Source organism: Rhinatrema bivittatum, chromosome 6 (assembly GCF_901001135.1).
Source record: "Rhinatrema bivittatum chromosome 6, aRhiBiv1.1, whole genome shotgun sequence".
NCBI classification, from domain to species: Eukaryota; Metazoa; Chordata; class Amphibia; order Gymnophiona; family Rhinatrematidae; genus Rhinatrema; species Rhinatrema bivittatum.
The window spans coordinates 2,571,385-2,590,071 of NC_042620.1; the positions used below are offsets into that span (position 1 = coordinate 2,571,385).

The following is an 18,687-nucleotide window of genomic DNA, read 5'->3' on the forward strand; positions in this document are numbered from 1 at the left end:
AATATATATATATATATATATATATATAATATATATATATATAAATATATATATATTTTTTTTTTTTATATATATATAAAACAGCACACAATGCAAGTCATAACAACCCAGCACCCCGGGCCAATACATCGGTATATATCCATCTATTGCCATGTGTTCTTCCGGGACCACGCCCACCCCGCGCCGCCTGCCGCGCTCCAAGCAAGGCGACTTCCGTTCGCCGGCCCCCCGCCGCGTAGTGAGCAGGGGGGCCCTGCCTCCAGGCGTGGTCCCCCTTTCCTTCCGGCAATCTGCTTGTCAGCCCGCGGCTGATCCCTTTACCCCGAGTCCTATTGGCCCGGGTACCCGCCACCGGCCCCCAAGCAGTGTCTACACTTGCTCTGAGCCCCCAACCATAAACAGTGTTTTAGCTGTGGCCCCGGTGCTTCTTTACCTGCGCCTCTATTGCTTCAATTATGTCATTAATAAACAAATCGTACCCGATGTCTGAAAGGTGTATCTTATCCTCCCGATAGAAGCCCTCGCACTGCTCGTCCGCCCACTGATGGCAAATCTGGTAACCCCCCCAGGCGCCCCAACCAGGCCCCCAACTGCCTATTGAGCTTCTTGCGACACCTTCCCCATAACTTGGTCTTCGCAAATTTTATCCGGGGGATAATGTCTGACCAACATAAAACCGCGCCTGGGAACCATGTCTGCAACTCGTGCACGTCCCTTTTTGCCTCCTGCAACAGCTGCCTGCAGGTCCATGTGCCCAAATCGTTGCCTCCCAGGTGCACTATTAACATGTCTGGGGCTGCCAGTTCTTCCCTTCTGGCACGAAGCGCAGGCAGTAGTTGCGCCACCGCATCCCTCGCTTTCCCATCCATGTAACCCACGGGGCCAAACCGAGATGCACGCCGTGCTTGCGCTGTTGCGCCCTCTGCGCTGCCCAATGCACGAAGGAATGCCCCACGATCCAAACCTTTTTCGACTTAGTGGACGATTCTGCAATTAAGAACAATTCCTGTTAGTTATGCATACCCTGTGAGCTAACTCTGTCCAGTCTCACGTATGCGTTAACCGCTAATGAACGCCACCTTCCTATTTGCTGAATGGTCTCCGTGGCCAGACCTGCCTGCGCGGCGCCCGTCGCTGCCCCTATCCGACAGGAGTGGGTCCCAAAGTTCGCTGCGTTCCGCCCCACCTTGGTTAACGCCCGCTTAAATACCGCCAGAAATTGATACCTTGTCAAAGGGACCCCCTTGTTATGTGCTAACAGATGGCTCTCCTTTTTGGGGCGGACTGCCGAGAACGCTTGTAAATTAGCCAGCAGGCAGGTGACTTGATTGTCTAACCTGGTTAATGTCACCGCGGCCCCCTTTTCCTGTCTTGGACCAAGGTATCGATATTCTGAGTGTGTTTCCCCAGTATCTGCACGTTCCGCAGTAGCATCCCCGTGTCACCCGAATCCTCCCTAGATGCCACTAGTTCGCCTATGCGCAGGGCCCCAAAAAACGCAAGTGAAAATGCGAGCTGAAATAACTGCGTTTCAAATTGTGAATCACAAATCTCCCGTAGCGCATACCATATCTGAACTAATAACTCGTGAGTAACTGGGTGTCTCCCGTCTTTCCTGTATCCTAACTGCCTACCCCAACCCTTCATTAGTCTTTTAACCAGAAATCCCTTGGTGGGATTGCCCCATCCTTGAGCATTTATGAAGAAGGCCGGTCCTGCCAGCTGCTTCACCATGATGCCCCTCAACAGTCCAGACTCCTTGGCCCAAGCGATGCAGTCCACTACTAAGCCTTCCGGCACCGGACCGTTTTCCCAACCGTGCTGACTGAGGAAGGCTCGCACTTTCCCGTATCCTCTGGAATACGCACCCCATGTAGCAGGCGCCATTGATCTCCGTAGCACGTCTAGGGTGGTTGCAGTCCAATTGCCCATAAGTGTTCTGGTACCGGAGTCCCCTCCTCCTCTGCGTTGGGCACCTGTTTGCGAAAGAGAGACCGTTTTGCACGTGATAGCGCATCCGCAATGCCATTACTAATTCCAGGTACATGCCGCGCTCGAATGGTAGTGTTTAAGCGCAAGCTGCTCAGTATTATTTGCCTCAATAGGTTCGCAACCTTTGGGCATTTCGCTGTCTGCCTGTTGATGACGTATACTACAGCTTGATTGTCGCTCCAGAAAATTATGTGTTTGTTTTGTAATCTAGGTCCCCATATGACCAATGCAACCCAAATTGGGAATAACTCCAGGAATGTTATGTTGCGTGTTATACCTTCTTGCACCCATTCTGATGGCCATTGGGCAGCCGCCCACGCGCCTTGGCAATACACTCCAAATCCCCCCCCCCCCCCCCGAGGCATCCGATTGTATGTCCAGGTCACGATTTGACATCGGGGGCTCTTGCCATATGGATATTCCGTTGAAGTCCTTCAGGAAACTTTTCCATATCGCTAGGTTGTCTTTTATTGCTTTTGTTATCCTTATGTAGTGATGTGATTTCCGTACTGATGTGGTCGCAGCTGCTAGTCTCCTCAAGAAAACTCTGCCCATTGGGATCACCCTACAAGCAAAGTTAAAAGCACCCACTATCGATTGCACCTCCCGCAACGTTAGTTTTTTCACCCGCATTGCGTTGTCGACGAGGTTTCGCAGTTTCTGTATCTTGTCTTCTGGAAGCCTGGATATCATTTTTTCTGAATCCAGTTCAATGCCCAAAAAACACATGTTCGTCCCTGGCCCTTCGGTCTTGTCCATCGCTAAAGGGACACCGAAATCCCTTGCCACTTCTTAGAAGATCCTCAGTAGGTGAGTTGTTGCACCAGTCCCTTCTGGGCCGACAAACAAAAAGTCGTCGAGGTAATGTATGATGTTGTCCAAACCTGCCTTCTCCGCCGTCACCCAATGAAGAAATGTGCTGAGCACCTCGAAGTAGGCGCATGAAACTGAGCACCCCATAGGCATGCACTTGTCGAAGTAGAATTGCCCTTCGAACTTGAAACCCAGTAACGGGAAGCTGTCCAGGTGCACGGGCAACAGGCAAAACGCCGATTCTATGTCCGTTTTTGCCATCGCTGCCGACCTCCCGAGCAGGGATATAGCACTGTCAAATGATGCATACTGCACCGTACATGCCTCTCGTGCTATGTGATCATTTACGGATGCTCCTATTGGAAAGACAGGTTTTGAATAAGTCTGTTTTTGCCCGGCTCCCTCTTTGGCACAACCGCCAGCGGGGAAATCATCATTTTCTGGAAGGGAGGCATCTGGAAAGGTCCAGCAATTCTGCCCAGCTCAACCTCCTTGTCCAATTTGCTTCGGATGATGTCAGGGTACCGCGTTGTGGATGGTGCATTGCATGTTGTGTGGATGTTGATGTTGCCTTGATAAGGGATCCTGAACCCTTCCTGGAAACCTGCTGAAATCTTCTGTGCTTCCTCTCTCCTTGGGTATTTGTCGAGCCAATGCATCATTCGTTCCAAATTTATCGTCGAGGCGGCTTTTTGGTAGTGCCGGGCTTCATTTTTCCTTTTTAGGAGAACTCACACTCCCCGATTTTTTCGTGCACTTGTTCGCTGGGTGCGGTGTGGAGCAAATTAGGCATATGTGCTTGAATTTGCATTCTTTGAAATTGCATGAAGCCTTGTTGTATCTCCAACACGCGCTGCTGGATTGCACCTCCGGTTCCTGGGTAGCCAAGTCCAGACGTTGATGGCCTTGCAGCTGTTCTACTCCGTTCACCGGCATCACTGGCTTTGTTGGTCATTTGTGTGAGCCAGAGGTTCACATCGGGCGTTCCCCAGGATAGCTGCGTATTCTCCTCCATTCGATCGCGGAAACGCTCATCATAATTTAACCAGGCCCATCCCTCGTACGCCCGGTACGCTTCTAGGATAGTGTCCCCGTAGGTTAGCATGGGTCCACACTGCCAAGGATTGTCCTTTGTGATGACGCTCATCATGCGGAAATATGCGCGTGTCCAGTTCATGATATTACGCACAATTTTTTTTTTGCCGTCTGGCGGCGGGTCGTTGGACTTCGCTCTTTTCCTGTTCCGCTGACCTCTCCTCCCTTCCATAAGTCGGAAAATGTCTATGTATTTCTTCTGCTTTATCCACTTCCGCAACTTTCTTGGCACGCTTTCCCATAGAGGGATGCCCTGTGCCGCAGCCGCTGTTGCCTCCACTCCCTGGACTGTTGCTGGCGGATTCTGATTGTCATCATCCGCGCTGTCCGTATCCGTAGAGGAGCTGCTTTCGCTGGATGAGGAGCTGTACCTCCTCCTACGCCTCGCTTTCCCTTTCCTTTTAATTGCTTGCGCAGTTATTGGTCCCTGGGTGGGATGTGGGGGTGGGGGAACTTGTGCAGGAAACTCACCACGGCTTGTATCCTGCATTGCACTTGCCCCTGCGTCGTCTTGCGGACGGTCTTCCCGAGCTGTCCTCTCTGCTGCACCGTTGTTGGGATGGGTGCACTGTTCCTGGTTAGGTGTTGATTCCTGGGTGAGTTGCTGCGGTGGGTCGGGATGGGTCCTCTCCATGCTCGGCGAGGTGGCCTGTGGGCCCCGAGGATCATTGGAGGTGGAGTTCTCTGGAGGGGTTGTTAGCCCCAGCGGTGGAGGGCGCTCCCCTGGTAGCCCAGGCCAGTACCCCCACGGGTACATCTGGTATGGGTAGGCTGGCAGGAACCATTGAGGTTGAGCGTAGTGGCCTGGGATCTGCCCGGGTGGGCTTAAGCCTGGAATTCCGTCGGGGGCTTGCATCCAAGGGGGGATGCGCCATGGTAAGGGAAACCCCGTGGGAGCCGGGGTGATGCCAGTCGTCTGCTTGGGTGTCGATGGGGGCGCGAGGTGATGGCTGTGGGCTTGCGGGGGGCCCTGGCCGAGAGGTGTTGTCCGGGGGTCTCGTTGGGGGGCCGGGGCGGCCTGCATGCCCGCCTGTTCTGCATGTGGTCCCCTGCTGTTGTCTGGGATGGTGCCTGCTCCCGGTGCTGGGTCCTCGCCCACCGGGTGGTGGGTGGCTGGGGGAGGCATGGGGTGGATCTCCGAGGCTGGGGCCGGGGGGTGGGGTCGGGTGGTCTCCCTCCCCCGCTTTGGCTTGAAGGGGGCTCCCCGAGAACTTTTCGTCGGTCGGACCCTGGATCGCGGTTTTCTGCCCTTCCCCATCCTGAGTGGGGATGGGGTACTCACAGTTTTTTGTTCCTGTGAGCCGGGGGGCTGACCGTGCGTTCCTTCGCCTTCTCTGGCGGTCCAGGGGCCGGGGCAGGGACCGGAAGGTCTTGGGCTGGTACCTGCTGGGGTTCTGTGCTGGGTCCTGCTCATTCCGGCTGCCTGGTGCTGAGGACCCACTTGTCCGAAGTTATCTCGACCCATCTGTGGTAGAAAAGGGCTAGTCTGCCCTCTATGGCTTCTTCCCTTGGATGGGTCGGCTGAATCTCATTGTGGGGTACGGCTGGGGCCTGTACCCGAGCTGGTTCCCCTCTTGTTGTGCTTGTTCCGAAAGGACTGGTTCCTGCCTGGAGGGCGGGGCGCTTGATAGTTGCTTCTGTATGGATTGAAGCGCTGTGAACTTCTGCCCCTGGAGGACTGGGGGAAGGGTCGTTGGTTTCTCTTCATCCTGTCCTCCGGTAGGCATGGCAATGGGGACTCGCCCCATTTGTTGGCCAGTTTCTGCAGCTCGCTGCCGAACAGGAGGGATCCCCTGAAGGGCATCCTTGTGAGGCGAGTTTTGGATGATGCGTCAGCCGACCAGCTTCGGAGCCAGAGTTGTCTCCTGGCAGCCACCACAGATGACACTCCTCTGGCTGCTGTGCGCATCAGATCGGAGGCAGTGTCCACAAGGAATGATACTGCTGGTTCCATGACTTCTCCAGGGGTGTTGCTCCTGGTCTGAGATAAGCAGGCACGTGTCACTACGTTGCAGCAAGCCGCTATTTGTAGGGACATAGCGGCTACATCAAAAGACTGTTTAAGGATGGATTCCAGCCGCCGGTCATGAGCATCTTTGAGTGCTGCTCCTCCCTCCACTGGGATATTAGTGCACTTCGAGACTGTGCAGACCATGGCATCAACTCTGGGGCATGTGAGAAGGTCTTTGGCTGCCGGGTCCAGGGGGTACATGGCTGCCATAGCTCGTCCCCCTTTGAATGTGGACTCTGGAGCACTCCATTCCAGGTCAATTAGCTGCTGGACAGCTTGTAACAGAGGGAAATGGTGGGAGGTCTGGCGGAGGCCCTCCAGCAGGGGATTTGGCTTAGGCTTCCCTGAAGCGCCTGGGCCCGGGATACCGAGCTCCTTCAGGCTGTGGGTGACCAGGTCAGGGAGCTCGTCCTTGGTGAAGAAGCGTCTCATGGTTCGGTGAGGCTCTGTCCCCGGGGGGAGTTCCCCCTCTTCTAGGGGCTCTGCTTCCTCTTCAGAGTTGTCCATGCCCCATAGGTGGGACTTCTGGGTGATGGAAACCTTTGTCTAGGCCTCGAGGGGCCTGGGGCATAAGGTCTTCTGGCGGAGGATGTGGCTGATCAGCCAGAGCTTCCGTTTGCATGTGAACAAAGGTGTGTAGCCCTTTGAAGAACTCCACCCATGGATGCAAGCTGAGGGGCATTGGGTCCCTGGGGGTCCCCGTCTGTGGGGGTGTCCCGCTGGGATTTGCTAAGTCCGGGGTACCCACTGAGGAGCTATTACTCGGTCCTGGGTGGGACTGGCCCTGGGCTGGATCTCCCAGGGCCTCCTCACACTGAGCGCACAGGGTGTTGGCCTCCTCGCTTTGTGCAGCTCTGATATGGCATGCTGGGCAGAGGCCTTGAGCCTTTATCTCCGTTTCTGGTGGTGCCATGGTTGTCGGCGCATAAACCCTTATGCGCCGACAACCATGGCACCACCAGAAACGCCCCGGCGTGTCTAAGCTGTGCATATGGATTGTGCACCCAAGTCGTGGATATGCGCTTAGCCCGGTAGGCGTGCGACACGTGTATATCTTGTGCGCACGGCCCTTGTGTGTGTAACTTGTGCGCCCAAGGATTATGGGGCGGATTTTAAGAGCCCTGCTCGCGTAAATCCGCCCGGATTTACGCGAGCAGGGCTTGTGCGCCGGTGCGCCTATTTTACATAGGCCTGCTGGCGCGCGCAGAGCCCCGGGACTCGCGTAAGTCCCGGGGTTTTCCGAGGGGGCCGTGTCGGGGGGGCGGGGCCGAGCGGTGCGCCGTTTTCGGGGCGGGACGCGGCGTTTCGGGGGCGGGCCCGGGGGCATGGTTTCGGCCTGGGGCGGTCCGGGGGCGTGGCCGCGCCTTCTGGAACCGCCCCTGGGTTGCGTCTAGGTGCGCCAGCGGCCTGCTGGCGCGGGGATTTACTTCTCCCTCTGGGAGGCATAAATCCCCCAACAAAGGTAGGGGGGGTTTAGACAGGGCCGGGGAGGGTGGGTTAGGTAGAGGAAGGGAGGGAACGGAGGTAGGCTGCGCGGCTTGGCGCGCGCCAGCTACACGAAATCGGTAGCCTTGCGCGCGCCGATCCAGGATTTTAGCAGATACGCGCGCCTACGCGCGTATCTACTAAAATCCAGCGTACTTTTGTTTGCGCCTGATGCGCCCACAAAAGTACGCGAGGGTGCCCTTTTTGAAAATCTACCCCTAAGTGCGTGTAACTTTATGCGCACATGTAATTTTGCGCCTAAGTAGTCTTGTGCGCCAGGATCGAGACGACGAACGGAGCGGCGATTAGGGCCAAGATGGCGAAGGCGACCACCCAGGCAATATGGCGACCACCTCAGAGGGTCTCCATGTGGGCAGACCCTTGGAACTAACCGGGACCTGGCCCTGCTAGGGTGGATCAACTCGGCGGCACTGGTCCCGGCAGGCGACCTGTGCGACTCCTTGTACTTCGGAGACCGGCGTTAACGCTGAAGATTTCTACCTTACCTCGTCTTCGGCGCTTCCCGGTTTCGTTCCGGGCGGTCTCCGGCTGCGGGGGGAGAGGGCAAATACCTTCACCGCCGTGCTCGAGGGTGCACCCGCTGCCCTCTCAGCCACGCCCGGGATCAGAGGCTAGGTCCTCGCTGCAAATCAGCCACCGGACCGAGGCTCACCTCCGAGGGACCACGAAAATCACCTCGGGAAATCTCAACTGGGGGAGGGACCCAAGGGTATCACCGCAGGAGAGCGGGGCTTGTCTTCAGAGGTAGGTTTTTCTTCAATTTTGGGTTTTCTTCGTTGAATTGGTTCTAACGCTGCGAGAGCGTGCAGATAGTCCCTAACTGCTATGAAGACGGAAAATACTACTGAAGAACTGCACTTCCTGCAGGGGTATATGTACTAGGGGCTGACGTCAGATTGAAATCTGATCCATCTCCAACTGCTCCAAAACCTATCCAAAAAGGATTGGATAAGTTCTTGGAGGAGAAGTCCATTACCTGCTATTAAGTTCACTTAGAGAATAGCCACTGCCATTAGCAATGGTTACATGGAATAGACTTAGTGTTTGGGTACTTGCCAGGTTCTTATGGCCTGGATTGGCCACTGTTGGAAACAGGATGCTGGGCTTGATGGACCCTTGGTCTGATCCAGTATGGCATGTTCTTATGTTCTTATGCTAGCAGGAGTACATTATACCCATTGGTCCTGAGTCCATCTGCTACACGCTAGGAAAACAACATTGCTGTCTCCTTCAACGGCAGGAAGAAAAGTGGAAAAGAGTATTTACATTCAGACAACATCCAACAAGGCATTGATCTGTGCAGTCATGATAAACAAGCATCGGGGTAACTTACTTGATGTGGCGGTTACTACTCTTAACCATTAAGCCTTATGCTCAACTTTGATACAACTTCATTACTCTCTGCATCAATGGCGGGGAGGGCAGGAAATTTATTTTTATTTTATTATTATTTAACACTTTTTTATACCGGCATTCGTAGGACACATCATGTCGGTTTACAAGTAACTGAGAAGGGAAATTACAATGAACAAGGGAGGGGCTAACTGGGTAATATGCAAAATACAAAGGAAGAGAGTCAACAGCAGAATTACAACTTTTTTGCATTCAAGTTAGGGTTAAATATGCAAAAGAACTTATAAACAAATTAAACGAGGCATGTACACTTGAGAAATTAGCATATGAGGGCTTATTTACAGTATGAGGAGGCAAGTGCACATATGTATAGTTAAAAGCTAGTGGGGGGGGAGAAAGGAGGGAGGGAGCAGGGGGAGAGGGGCGGGTGGGGTAGAGTGAAGAGGGGTACAGTAAGGCACGGGTACTTTGAGGGAGGGGTTGCTAGGGGGTGAGAGGGAGGGGTAATGGGGGGCTAGGAGTGCAAGGGAAGGAAGCAGGAAGGGATGGTATAAAGGCTGAGCGTGAGCTGAGGTGGTTCGTAGGACAAAATTAGGATTGAGAGGAGTTGGGGTATGCCTGTCTAAAGAGCCATGTTTTGATTCCTTTTTTGAAGTGGCTCAGGGATGGTTCTAGGCGGAGGTTGACGGGGAGGGAATTCCAAAGTGTGGGGCCCGCAATAGAGAAGGCTCTATCCCTGGTAGTGGTAAGGTGCCCAATTTTAAGTGAGGGGATTTGGAGAGTGCCAGCAAGGGAGTTTCTCGTGGGGCGATTAGCTTGGCGGAATTGTGGCATATTTTCAAGCCAGGGTGAGTTGTTATTGTATAGAGCAGCGGTTCTCAACCTATGGGTCGCGACCCCGGCGGGGGTCGAACGCCCAAAACACAGGGGTCGCGCGCTCCCGGTCTCTCCCGCTGCCGTTGCCGCCGGGCTGTCAGCACGTTCAAGCCCAGCGGGAACGGCAGCGGCGCTAGAAGAAGCTCTGCACCCGCGGCTGGGCCTTTTCTTCTTCCTGCGCCTGCCCCCCCCCCCCCTCCCGTGACCCGGAACAGGAAGTGAATTGTGGTGCGCGGGAAGGAGAGAGAGCCGCGCCGCGCGAAAAAGTAGCAGCAGCGGCTGCAGCATCGCTCTCCGAGCAAAAGAAGCAGCCGGTAATGGAGAAAGGAGACAGCAGCATGAGCCTCCCGCGGCCGATGGGATTCTTCTTTCTTGGCCAGCGGAGGCTGCTGCAGCTCCCATTTGTGCTCGGGGGAGAAGAGGAAGTGAGTGAGAGAAAGAGAGAGAAGCAGCCAGCCAGCCTGTGTGTGATTGACTGGTCAGAGAGCTGATGTGTGTGTGTATGTGAGAGACAATGAAAGTGATTGCTCAGGGAGATGACTGATGTGTATGTGAGAGTGTGAGACATTAGTCAGGGAGGTGGACTGATGTGTGTGTGTGAGAGAGAGAAAAAGCATGGAAGTGAGAAGTCTGGGTATGTGAGAAAGCATGGGCGTAAGAAGCCTGGTGTTGTGGGGGTGAAAGAAAGCATGGGAGTGAGAAACCAGGGTGAGTGTGCATGCATGAGAGAGAGAGACTGCTTGGTAAGGTGATGGTGTGTGTGAGAGAAAAAGACTGGTGTGTGTGTGTGAATATGAGAGAATGTGATTCAGGGAATGAGAAGCCTGTGCACGTGGAGAGTGAGCATGGAAATGAGAGAGACTGGTGTGTGTGTAACAGAGAGAAAGTGATTATGGGAATGAGAAGCCTGTGCATGTGGAGAGAACAAGCATGGGAGTGAGAGACTGGTGAGTGAGTGAGTGTGTGTGGGGGTGTGTGTGTGTGTGTGTGTGTGTGTGGGGGGGGTGTGTGTGTGAGAGAGAGAGAGACAGAGAAAGTGATTATGAGAGTGAGAAGCCCATATATGTAAGTAGAACACGGGAGTGGGAAGCCTGTGTGTGTGTGTGTGTGTGTGTGTGAGAGAGAGAGACAGAGAAAGTGATTATGAGAGTGAGAAGCTCACATATGTAAGTAGAACACGGGAGTGGGAAGCCTGTGTGTGTGTGTGTGTGTATGGCATGAGAGAAACTGTTCAGGAAGGTGACTGGTGTGTGTGTGTGTGTGTGTGTGAGAAAGTGATTATGAGAGTGAGAAGCCCGTATATGTAAGTAGAACACGGGAGTGGGAAGCCTGTGTGTGTGTGTGTGTGTGTGTGTGTGTGTATGGCATGAGAGAAACTGTTCAGGAAGGTGACTGGTGTGTGTGTGCCAAAGACTGTTTGGGAGATGATTGGTGTGTGAGAGACAGAAACTGGTCATGGGGGCATGACTGGTATGGTGTGTGTGTGTGAGAGACATGGGCACTAAGGAAGAGAACCATAAGTATAGAGCTTAGCTTCTACTGCTGCTTCTGGTGAGTGCCACGGCCTGCAGGGAAGGGGAGTAGGAGAGCTGCTGGAGGGGGTAAGTAAAGGTGGCTTTTTAAGTTTATTTTTCTTGACTGCCATTTTAATTGTGTGATGTCTGTTTTTTTTAAATATTTTATTGGTGTTTGGAGAATGTTTAATAGTTTTTATGCGTTTTTAATTGTTGGATGTTCATAGCTGTTTTGAAACATTTATTCTGCTTATTAGTATAGTTTTACAATTATTTCTGTGTGGGGATCTATAGCTGCTTGCTAGTTCTGTTTTCCTAATAAGAGGTGTATTGGTTTTTAGGACCTGATTTAATATTTGTAGTGTTGCCTTTTCATAGATAGGGTTGCTCCTGTTTGAGTGTATTCCATAATACAGGTGTAACTGTGTGCGGATTAGTTTATGTGCATTACTACAGATCCTGGGAGTATGTTAGGTCGGTTCTGTGTCTGTTACCGAGATGAGATATTTTACTAGCATGTAAGCGTTTGTATCAGTCTTATTTGTTGTGTTTTCTCAAGAGGACATGCATTGGTGGTAAACTGCTGTCTTTTCATAAGTAGGGCTATTGAGCCTGGAAATAGAAGGAGTTTGAGTTGCTGTTACTGAGATGTCACTAGAACCAGAATATCTTTTTTGTAGGGTGAGTTGTATGGGGAATGTCATAATTCTGCTTTACATCCATTATTGTGGGTCAGGGGGGTTCCTGTGGATACAAACTGTACTTTTACATCTAGCCCCGTGACGATCATGGGTCAGTGTGCCATGCATGTGAGAACCTATGGTGAGTTGAGTTACATTCACATTATAAATGTTATAATTAAATGATAAGTGTGCAATAAAATCCAACCCCATCCATAACCCCGCCCCCATATGACCAAAGCCCCGCCCTCACCCCACCCTCACGGGGCGAGGGCGGGGCGAGGGGTCACCGCAACATGAGGAACTGTATTGCGGGGTCACGGCATTAGAAAGGTTGAGAACCACTGGTATAGAGTGTTATGGAGGATGGTGAGTGTTTTGTACTGGGAACGGTTACCAACAAGGGCCCTGAACTTGGTGGTCGGTGAAACAGATAAGTATGGGAAAATAAGTGTGGGAGCTTGATGGACAGACTGGATGGGCCGATTGGTCTTTTTCTGCCATCATTTCTATGTTTCCATGGTGAGACCGCACCTTGAATACTGTGTACAATTCTGGTCGCTGCATCTCAGAAAAGATATAATTGTGATGAAGAAGGTACAGAGAAGGGCAACCAAAATGATAAAGGGGATGGAACAGCCCCTGCGGCTTGTTCTCTATCCCTCTATGCTTCACTTTCGTTCTCCCCTCCCATGTTCCATTGCCCTGTTATAATGTAATTTTCTGTTCTGCTGTTAATATGTGAACCGGTGTGATGTCCCCACTAACGCCGGTATATAAAAGTTTCAAATAAATAAATAAATAAATAAATAAATAAATAAACAGCTCCCCTATGAGGAAAGGCTGAAGAGGTTAGGGCTGTTCAGCTTGGAGAAGAGACGGCTGAGGGGGGATATGATAGAGGTCTTTAAGATCATGAGAGGTCTTGAATGAGTAGATGTGAATCGGTTATTTTCACTTTCGGATAATAGAAGGACTAGGGGGCACTCCATGAAGTTAGCAAGTAGCACATTTAAGACTAATCGGAGAAAATTATTTTTCACTCAACGCACAATTAAGCTCTGGAATTTGTTGCCAGAGGATGTGGTTAGTGCAGTTAGTGTAGCTGGGTTTAAAAAATGATTGGATAAGTTCTTGGAGGAGAAGTCCATTAACTGCTATTAATCAAGTTTCCTTAGGGGCGGATTTTAAAAGCCCTGCTCGCGTAAATCCGGGCGGATTTACGCGAGCAGGGCCTTGCGCGCCGGTGCGCCTATGTTCCATAGGCCTACCGGCGCGCGCAGAGCCCCGGGACTCGCGTAAGTCCCGGGGTTTTTCGAGGGGGGCGTGTCGGGGGCGGGGCCGATCGGTGCGGCATTTCGGGGGCGGGCCCAGGGGCGTGGTTTCAGCCAGGGGCGGTCCGGGGGCGTGGTTTCAGCCCGGGGCGGTCCGGGGGCGTGGCCGCGCCCTCCGGAACCGCCCCCAGGTTGCGTCTCGGCACGCTAGCGGCCCGCTGGGATTTACGTCTCCCTCTGGGAGACGTAAATCCCCCGGCAAAGGTAGGGGGGGGGTTTAGATAGGGCTGGGGGGGTGGGTTAGATAGAGGAAGGGAGGGGAAGGTGAGGGGAGGGCGAAAGCGAGTTCCCTCCGAGGCCGCTCCGATTTCGGAGCGGCCTCGGAGGGAACGGTGGCAGGCTGTGCGGCTCGGCGCGCGCCGGCTACACGAAATCAGCAGCCTTGCGCGCGCCGATCCAGGATTTTAGCAGATACGCGCGGCTACGCGCGTATCTGCTAAAATCCAGCGTACTTTTGTTTGCGCCTGATGCGCCAACAAAAGTACGCGAAGGCGCGCTTTTTTAAAATCTACCCCTTAGGGAACAGTCACTGCTATTAATTGCATCAGCAGCATGGGATCTTCTTAGTGTTTGGGTACTTGCCAGGTTCTTGTGGCCTGGATTGGCCACTGTTGGAAACAGGATGCTGGGCTTGATGGACCCTTGGTCTGATCCAGCATAGAAATTTCTTATGTTCTTATGTTATATATAAAAGATTTTATGTATTTATAAACCTTGATTTTATTGTAAACCACCAAGATTGTATTTCAGATTGACGGTATATAAATAAACATTAACATACACACTCCCAAGTCAGAGTCCCCTTCACACGTACACATACCCCCAGTCAGGCTCCCGTTCGCACACGTAAATACCCCCAGGCACACACTCAGCCCCTGCGCTAATCAAACGTCGCGGTGGCGCTAGCGCTTCCTCTCTGCTGATCTCTTCCATCGCGAGATCAGCACAGAGCACGTGTTAAGTACACGTGCTTTGAAGAGCTCGCGCCGGCCCCGAGCAGGAGGACGAGGTTCTTCTCTCTCGGGCAGGCAGAGGAATGGGGGACTTCCGCCGCCCTGTGCCGGCGCGCGATGTGCACACCCGATAGGCCGGGCCTGGATACAGGGGTAGTTGTGGTATCGCGGAAACCCCTTCTCTTTCGTGTCCCGCGGGCGAGCAGCGTCGGTTGCTTAGTAACGGAGCCTCGTATTGACGATAGTCCCGCCCCTGGGTCCTTTCCAGTCTCTGACGCACGTAACGAGCGCTTTTCTAGGGATTCCAGGCTGCCGGATGGGCCTGGCAGAGCTCCTCCCCTCACTGCGTGTGGGAAGCCTCGCTCTGAATCCTAGCCAATGGAACTAGGGAGGCCTGAAACGCAGGGCGTGGTCCGGCCTTGCGCCGTGACGTTTCGCCGGTAGGGGCGGTGCTGGAGGGGTGACACGTCAGACTTGGTGTTGGGCTTAGAACGGAGGCTGGAGTTGTGGGTGGGGGAAGTCTCGTGCCCGTTGGGATTAAGGGTGAAGGGGGTCTCGTGCCCGTTGAGGTGAAGTTGTTTCTGGGGAAGGGGTCTCGTACCCTTCGGGGTGTGCCTGGTGGTGTAATTGGGGGAAGGGTCCTCGTGCCTGGTGGTGTAGTGGGGGAGGGGAGGGGAGGGTCCACGTGCCTGGTGGTATAGCTGGGGGGAAGGGTCCTCGTGCCTGGTGGAGTGGGGGAGGGGCGGGTCCTCGTGCCTGGTGGTATAGTTGGGGGGGAGGGTCCTCGTGCCTGGTGGTGTAGTGGGGGAGGGGCGGGTCCTCGTGCCTGGTGGTATAGCTGCGGGGGAGGGTCCTCGTGCCTGGTGGTATAGTTGGGGGGGGGAGTGTCCTCGTGCCTGATGGTGTAGTGGGGGAGGGGCGGGTCCTCGTGCCTGGTGGTATAGTTGGGGGGGAGGGTCCTCGTGCCTGGTGGTATAGTTGGGGGGGAGTGTCCTCGTGCCTGATGGTGTAGTGGGGGAGGGGCGGGTCCTCGTGCCTGGTGGTATAGCTGGGGGGGAGGGTCCTCGTGCCTGGTGGTATAGTTGGGGGGGAGGGTCCTCGTGCCTGGTGGTGTAGTGGGGGAGGGGCGGGTACTCGTGCCTGGTGGTATAGTTGGGGGGGGGGGAGGGTCCTCGTGCCTGATGGAGTGCTGTTGAGGGAGGGAGGTGGTCTCATGCCCGGAGGAGGTAGCCAGAAAGCCGCTGCATAAGTAGCAGGGGGCTGAGCAGGGTTTGGCCAAGCGGACGTCATGGTGAGGGTGGGTCTGCCGCTGGGCCCTGAGCGATGCACATTTGCAGACTGAAGCGACCTGCAGACTGCTCCGGTGCAGCCCCTAACCCGCCCAGCGATGAGGCTCTCCATGCTGCTGGGCATCATCCGGCCAGTGGGACCTGTTGTGATCGGCATCTCTTTGGGGTTTACGCTCAGCCTGCTGAGTGTCACCTGGGTGGAGGAGCCATGCGGTGTGCGGATCCAGGGAGCTGAGGACCAGCTACAGCAGCAAGGCAACATCAATGCAGCCAGAAAACCCAACTCTGTCCCGCTGGGTGTAGCTTCGGATAATGGGGAGAGCTGGGAGCCAAGAATTGTACCCTACAAACCTTCCAACCCGCAGATAACACCCAAGAAAACTGTCAGGTAAGGGTGGCGGGGGCGACATGGAGAGCACTGCGCTCTTTGTAAGTTGTTGTACTTTTTAAAGAGCAAACACAAAACGTAATCTATGCGCTACATGACCTTTGGACATCAAAGAGATGATTCTTCACGTGTGACTATTAAGCAGATAGAAGCCTCTTTGTTTTAAAGGAGTGGAGGAGCAACCTAGTGGTTAGAGTGGAGGCTGTGAACCCGGGAAGCTCAGGTACAAATGCTGCTGCTTTCTGTTCCTTGTGACCTTGGGCAAGCCACTGTACCCTCCACTGCCTCAGGTGCAGACTTACAGGCTGATGCAATGAAGTGCGCCCAACCTAACGCCCAGGTTAGTGAGCAGTTGGAGGAGCGTTTCGGGTGTGCATCCATAATCCATCATGTAATAAGGGGATCAGCAAGTCCAAATCGCATGTCCAAACAAAGGCGTAGCTATAATAGCGCTCATCACATGTAAATGAGGCTATTAGCTACTACCCAGCGATGCAAAAAATCGTGGGTGCCCAAGACTCACTTTTTACCATGGCAAATTTTATGCCTGCCCTGGAGCAAGCGTAAAATCTTGCCACACATCAAAAGGTGTGTCTGGAAACAAAAAATACTGCTTTTCTGTGTTTCCTCCTACTTAATAGTGTTGCGACATTAAGTAGGAGGAACCACAGAAAGCAGCATCATGAGAAAAAAAAAAAGGTTGTGGGAAAATAATTTCTGGGTGCACAATATACAGGCTCCAGGCTGTGTATATTGTGCCTGTGAATTCCCTGCCCAGGGATAAAACATGCTCGTGTTTTGAGCATCCTTTTTGGTAACACCATACACAGCCAGGTCTCCTGGGTGCCCGATATCAAGGATGCGCCGGGGATTCACAATTTATTCCTAGCACATTTCATTTTAGCACAGCAGCTCATTTGGTTTTGCATTGGGCACCAGGAAAGGGGGATGTACGCGTGCGTTCATAATGGGGGCTTCCAGTTTGGATGCATGTCTTTACGAGCTTGCATCGGCCCCTGTCATTGAGAGTTCACTGGGGGCAGGGAATACCAGCACTACCTAAACGTTATCCACTTTGAAGTGCCTCAAAAAACAGAATATAAACTAGAACTAATTTCTAGATCAGGGCTTCCCAAACCTGGCCTGGGGACCCCACAGCTAGTCAGGTTTTTAGGATATCCACAATGAATATGCATGAGATACGTTTACATACACTGCATCTCTATGAGATGCAATGTATCTCATGCATATTCATACCTGAGAACCTGACTAGCTGTGGGGTTCCCAGCACAGGTTTGGGAAGCCCTCCATCTGAAGAAAGGGTTTCTATGTGGCACATCATTCCTGTTGATCCTTTTTGAAAGGTCTTGCAACCTATGAAGACTGCTCATATCAAGAGGAGCCATTGTTCAATCTGATGTTAGCAGTCACCTCTGTAAGAAATGACAAATGCTAGTGGTGCCTTATTAAAGTCATAGGAAAGTGTTCTTGTTCACTTGGCATAGAAGTCATGTGAATGACTTTAGCATCCTAAGAGTGTGAATGGCAGTGTCTTGTCAAACGATCAGCTTGGTGCACCCAGAAACTGCTTCATCTGATCTGCTGAAAGACATGAGCTGGCTTCATTTGTTAAGACTCTGGTGCCAATAGCTCTTATCGTTAATTTAATTCGGTGCATTTGCTGCAACTTTAAGTGTGTCTGCCTTCCATTCTGGTCTCTGTGTGTTACTGTAATAAATAGCTGGGATTTTAATTCAGTTATTAAAGGATATTCACATAGTAACATAGTAAATGTCTGCAGAAAAAAACCCAAGTGATCCATCTAGTCTGCCTAGCATTTTTTTCTTTTGTTTTTATTCTTAGGATAATTGTGGCTCTGTGCAGGTTGCCCCAATCAACACAGGTTACCCTTTCTGTTTCCTTCATTAAGCCACTAAGAATCCTCTTGTGCCTTTTTGAGCTCTGTTACCATCTTTGTCCTCACTACCTCCTCTGGGAGGGCATTCATTGCATTCACCAGCCTTTCCATAAAGAAATACTTCCTGACACTGGTCCAGATTTGTCTCCCTTGGAGCTTCATATTATGACCCCCTTGTTCTATATAGTTTTCTTTATCAAAAAAGGTTTGATTCTTGTGCAGTTTGAATACCTTTCAGGTATTTAAAAGTCTGTATCGTATGGCCCCTCTCTCATCTCATAAGTCTGTTGGTGCAAACCCTACACCATTTTGATCTCCTTTCTCTGGATGTCTTCCATTCGGCCTCTCTCCTTTTTAGATGCAGTCTCCAGATGAGGTGTCACCAAGGACCTGCAACGATCTCCTTTTTCCTGCTAGTTATGCCTCCTCTCTATGCAGCCCAACCACCGCCTGGTCACATTGCTTTGCTGCCTTCAGATTGTTGGGCACCGTCTCCCAGGCCATACCCATCAGACTTTTGGCCCCCATCACATGGAGAAAGCTCTTGCTAAACCCCATAAAGATGCTCCTCTTACTGATAAGACTTCTGGCTGTGGAGTGAAGAATATCCTAGCAGGGTATGGGGAGGGCTGATAGACTAAGGGTGGCCAATTCTGGTCAAAAGAGCCATTAACAGGCCTGGTGATCAGGATATCCAAAATAAATGTGCATGAGATGATTTTTTATAGCCTACCTCCATTGTACAGAAACAATGGCAGCAAAGGACCAAATGGTCTATCCAGCCTGCCCAGTAAGCTTATGGTAATATCTGTTGTGCTTTGTAGGTTACCCCATGTTTATCAGTTTCCCACACCGTAAAAGTTGGACCCCTTGTTGATTGCTGCTTGAATGCAATTTCCCGTTACGCCTTGCCGTTGAAGCAGAAATCAGTTTGAGTTGCATCAACAGTATCAAGGCTTTCTGGT

At 52.4% G+C, this 18,687-nt stretch overlaps 1 protein-coding gene across 1 annotated transcript in view; it reads left to right on the plus strand.

Moving 5' to 3' along the window:
- The first annotated feature begins 15,301 nt into the window (after positions 1-15,301).
- Positions 15,302-18,687, plus strand: part of CHPF (chondroitin polymerizing factor) — a 54,791-nt gene continuing 51,405 nt past the window's right edge. Inside the window, 1 exon segment of the mRNA XM_029604975.1 lies at positions 15,302-15,804. Within this exon segment, the coding sequence (XP_029460835.1) occupies positions 15,515-15,804 (290 nt within the window). The 5' untranslated portion in view covers positions 15,302-15,514.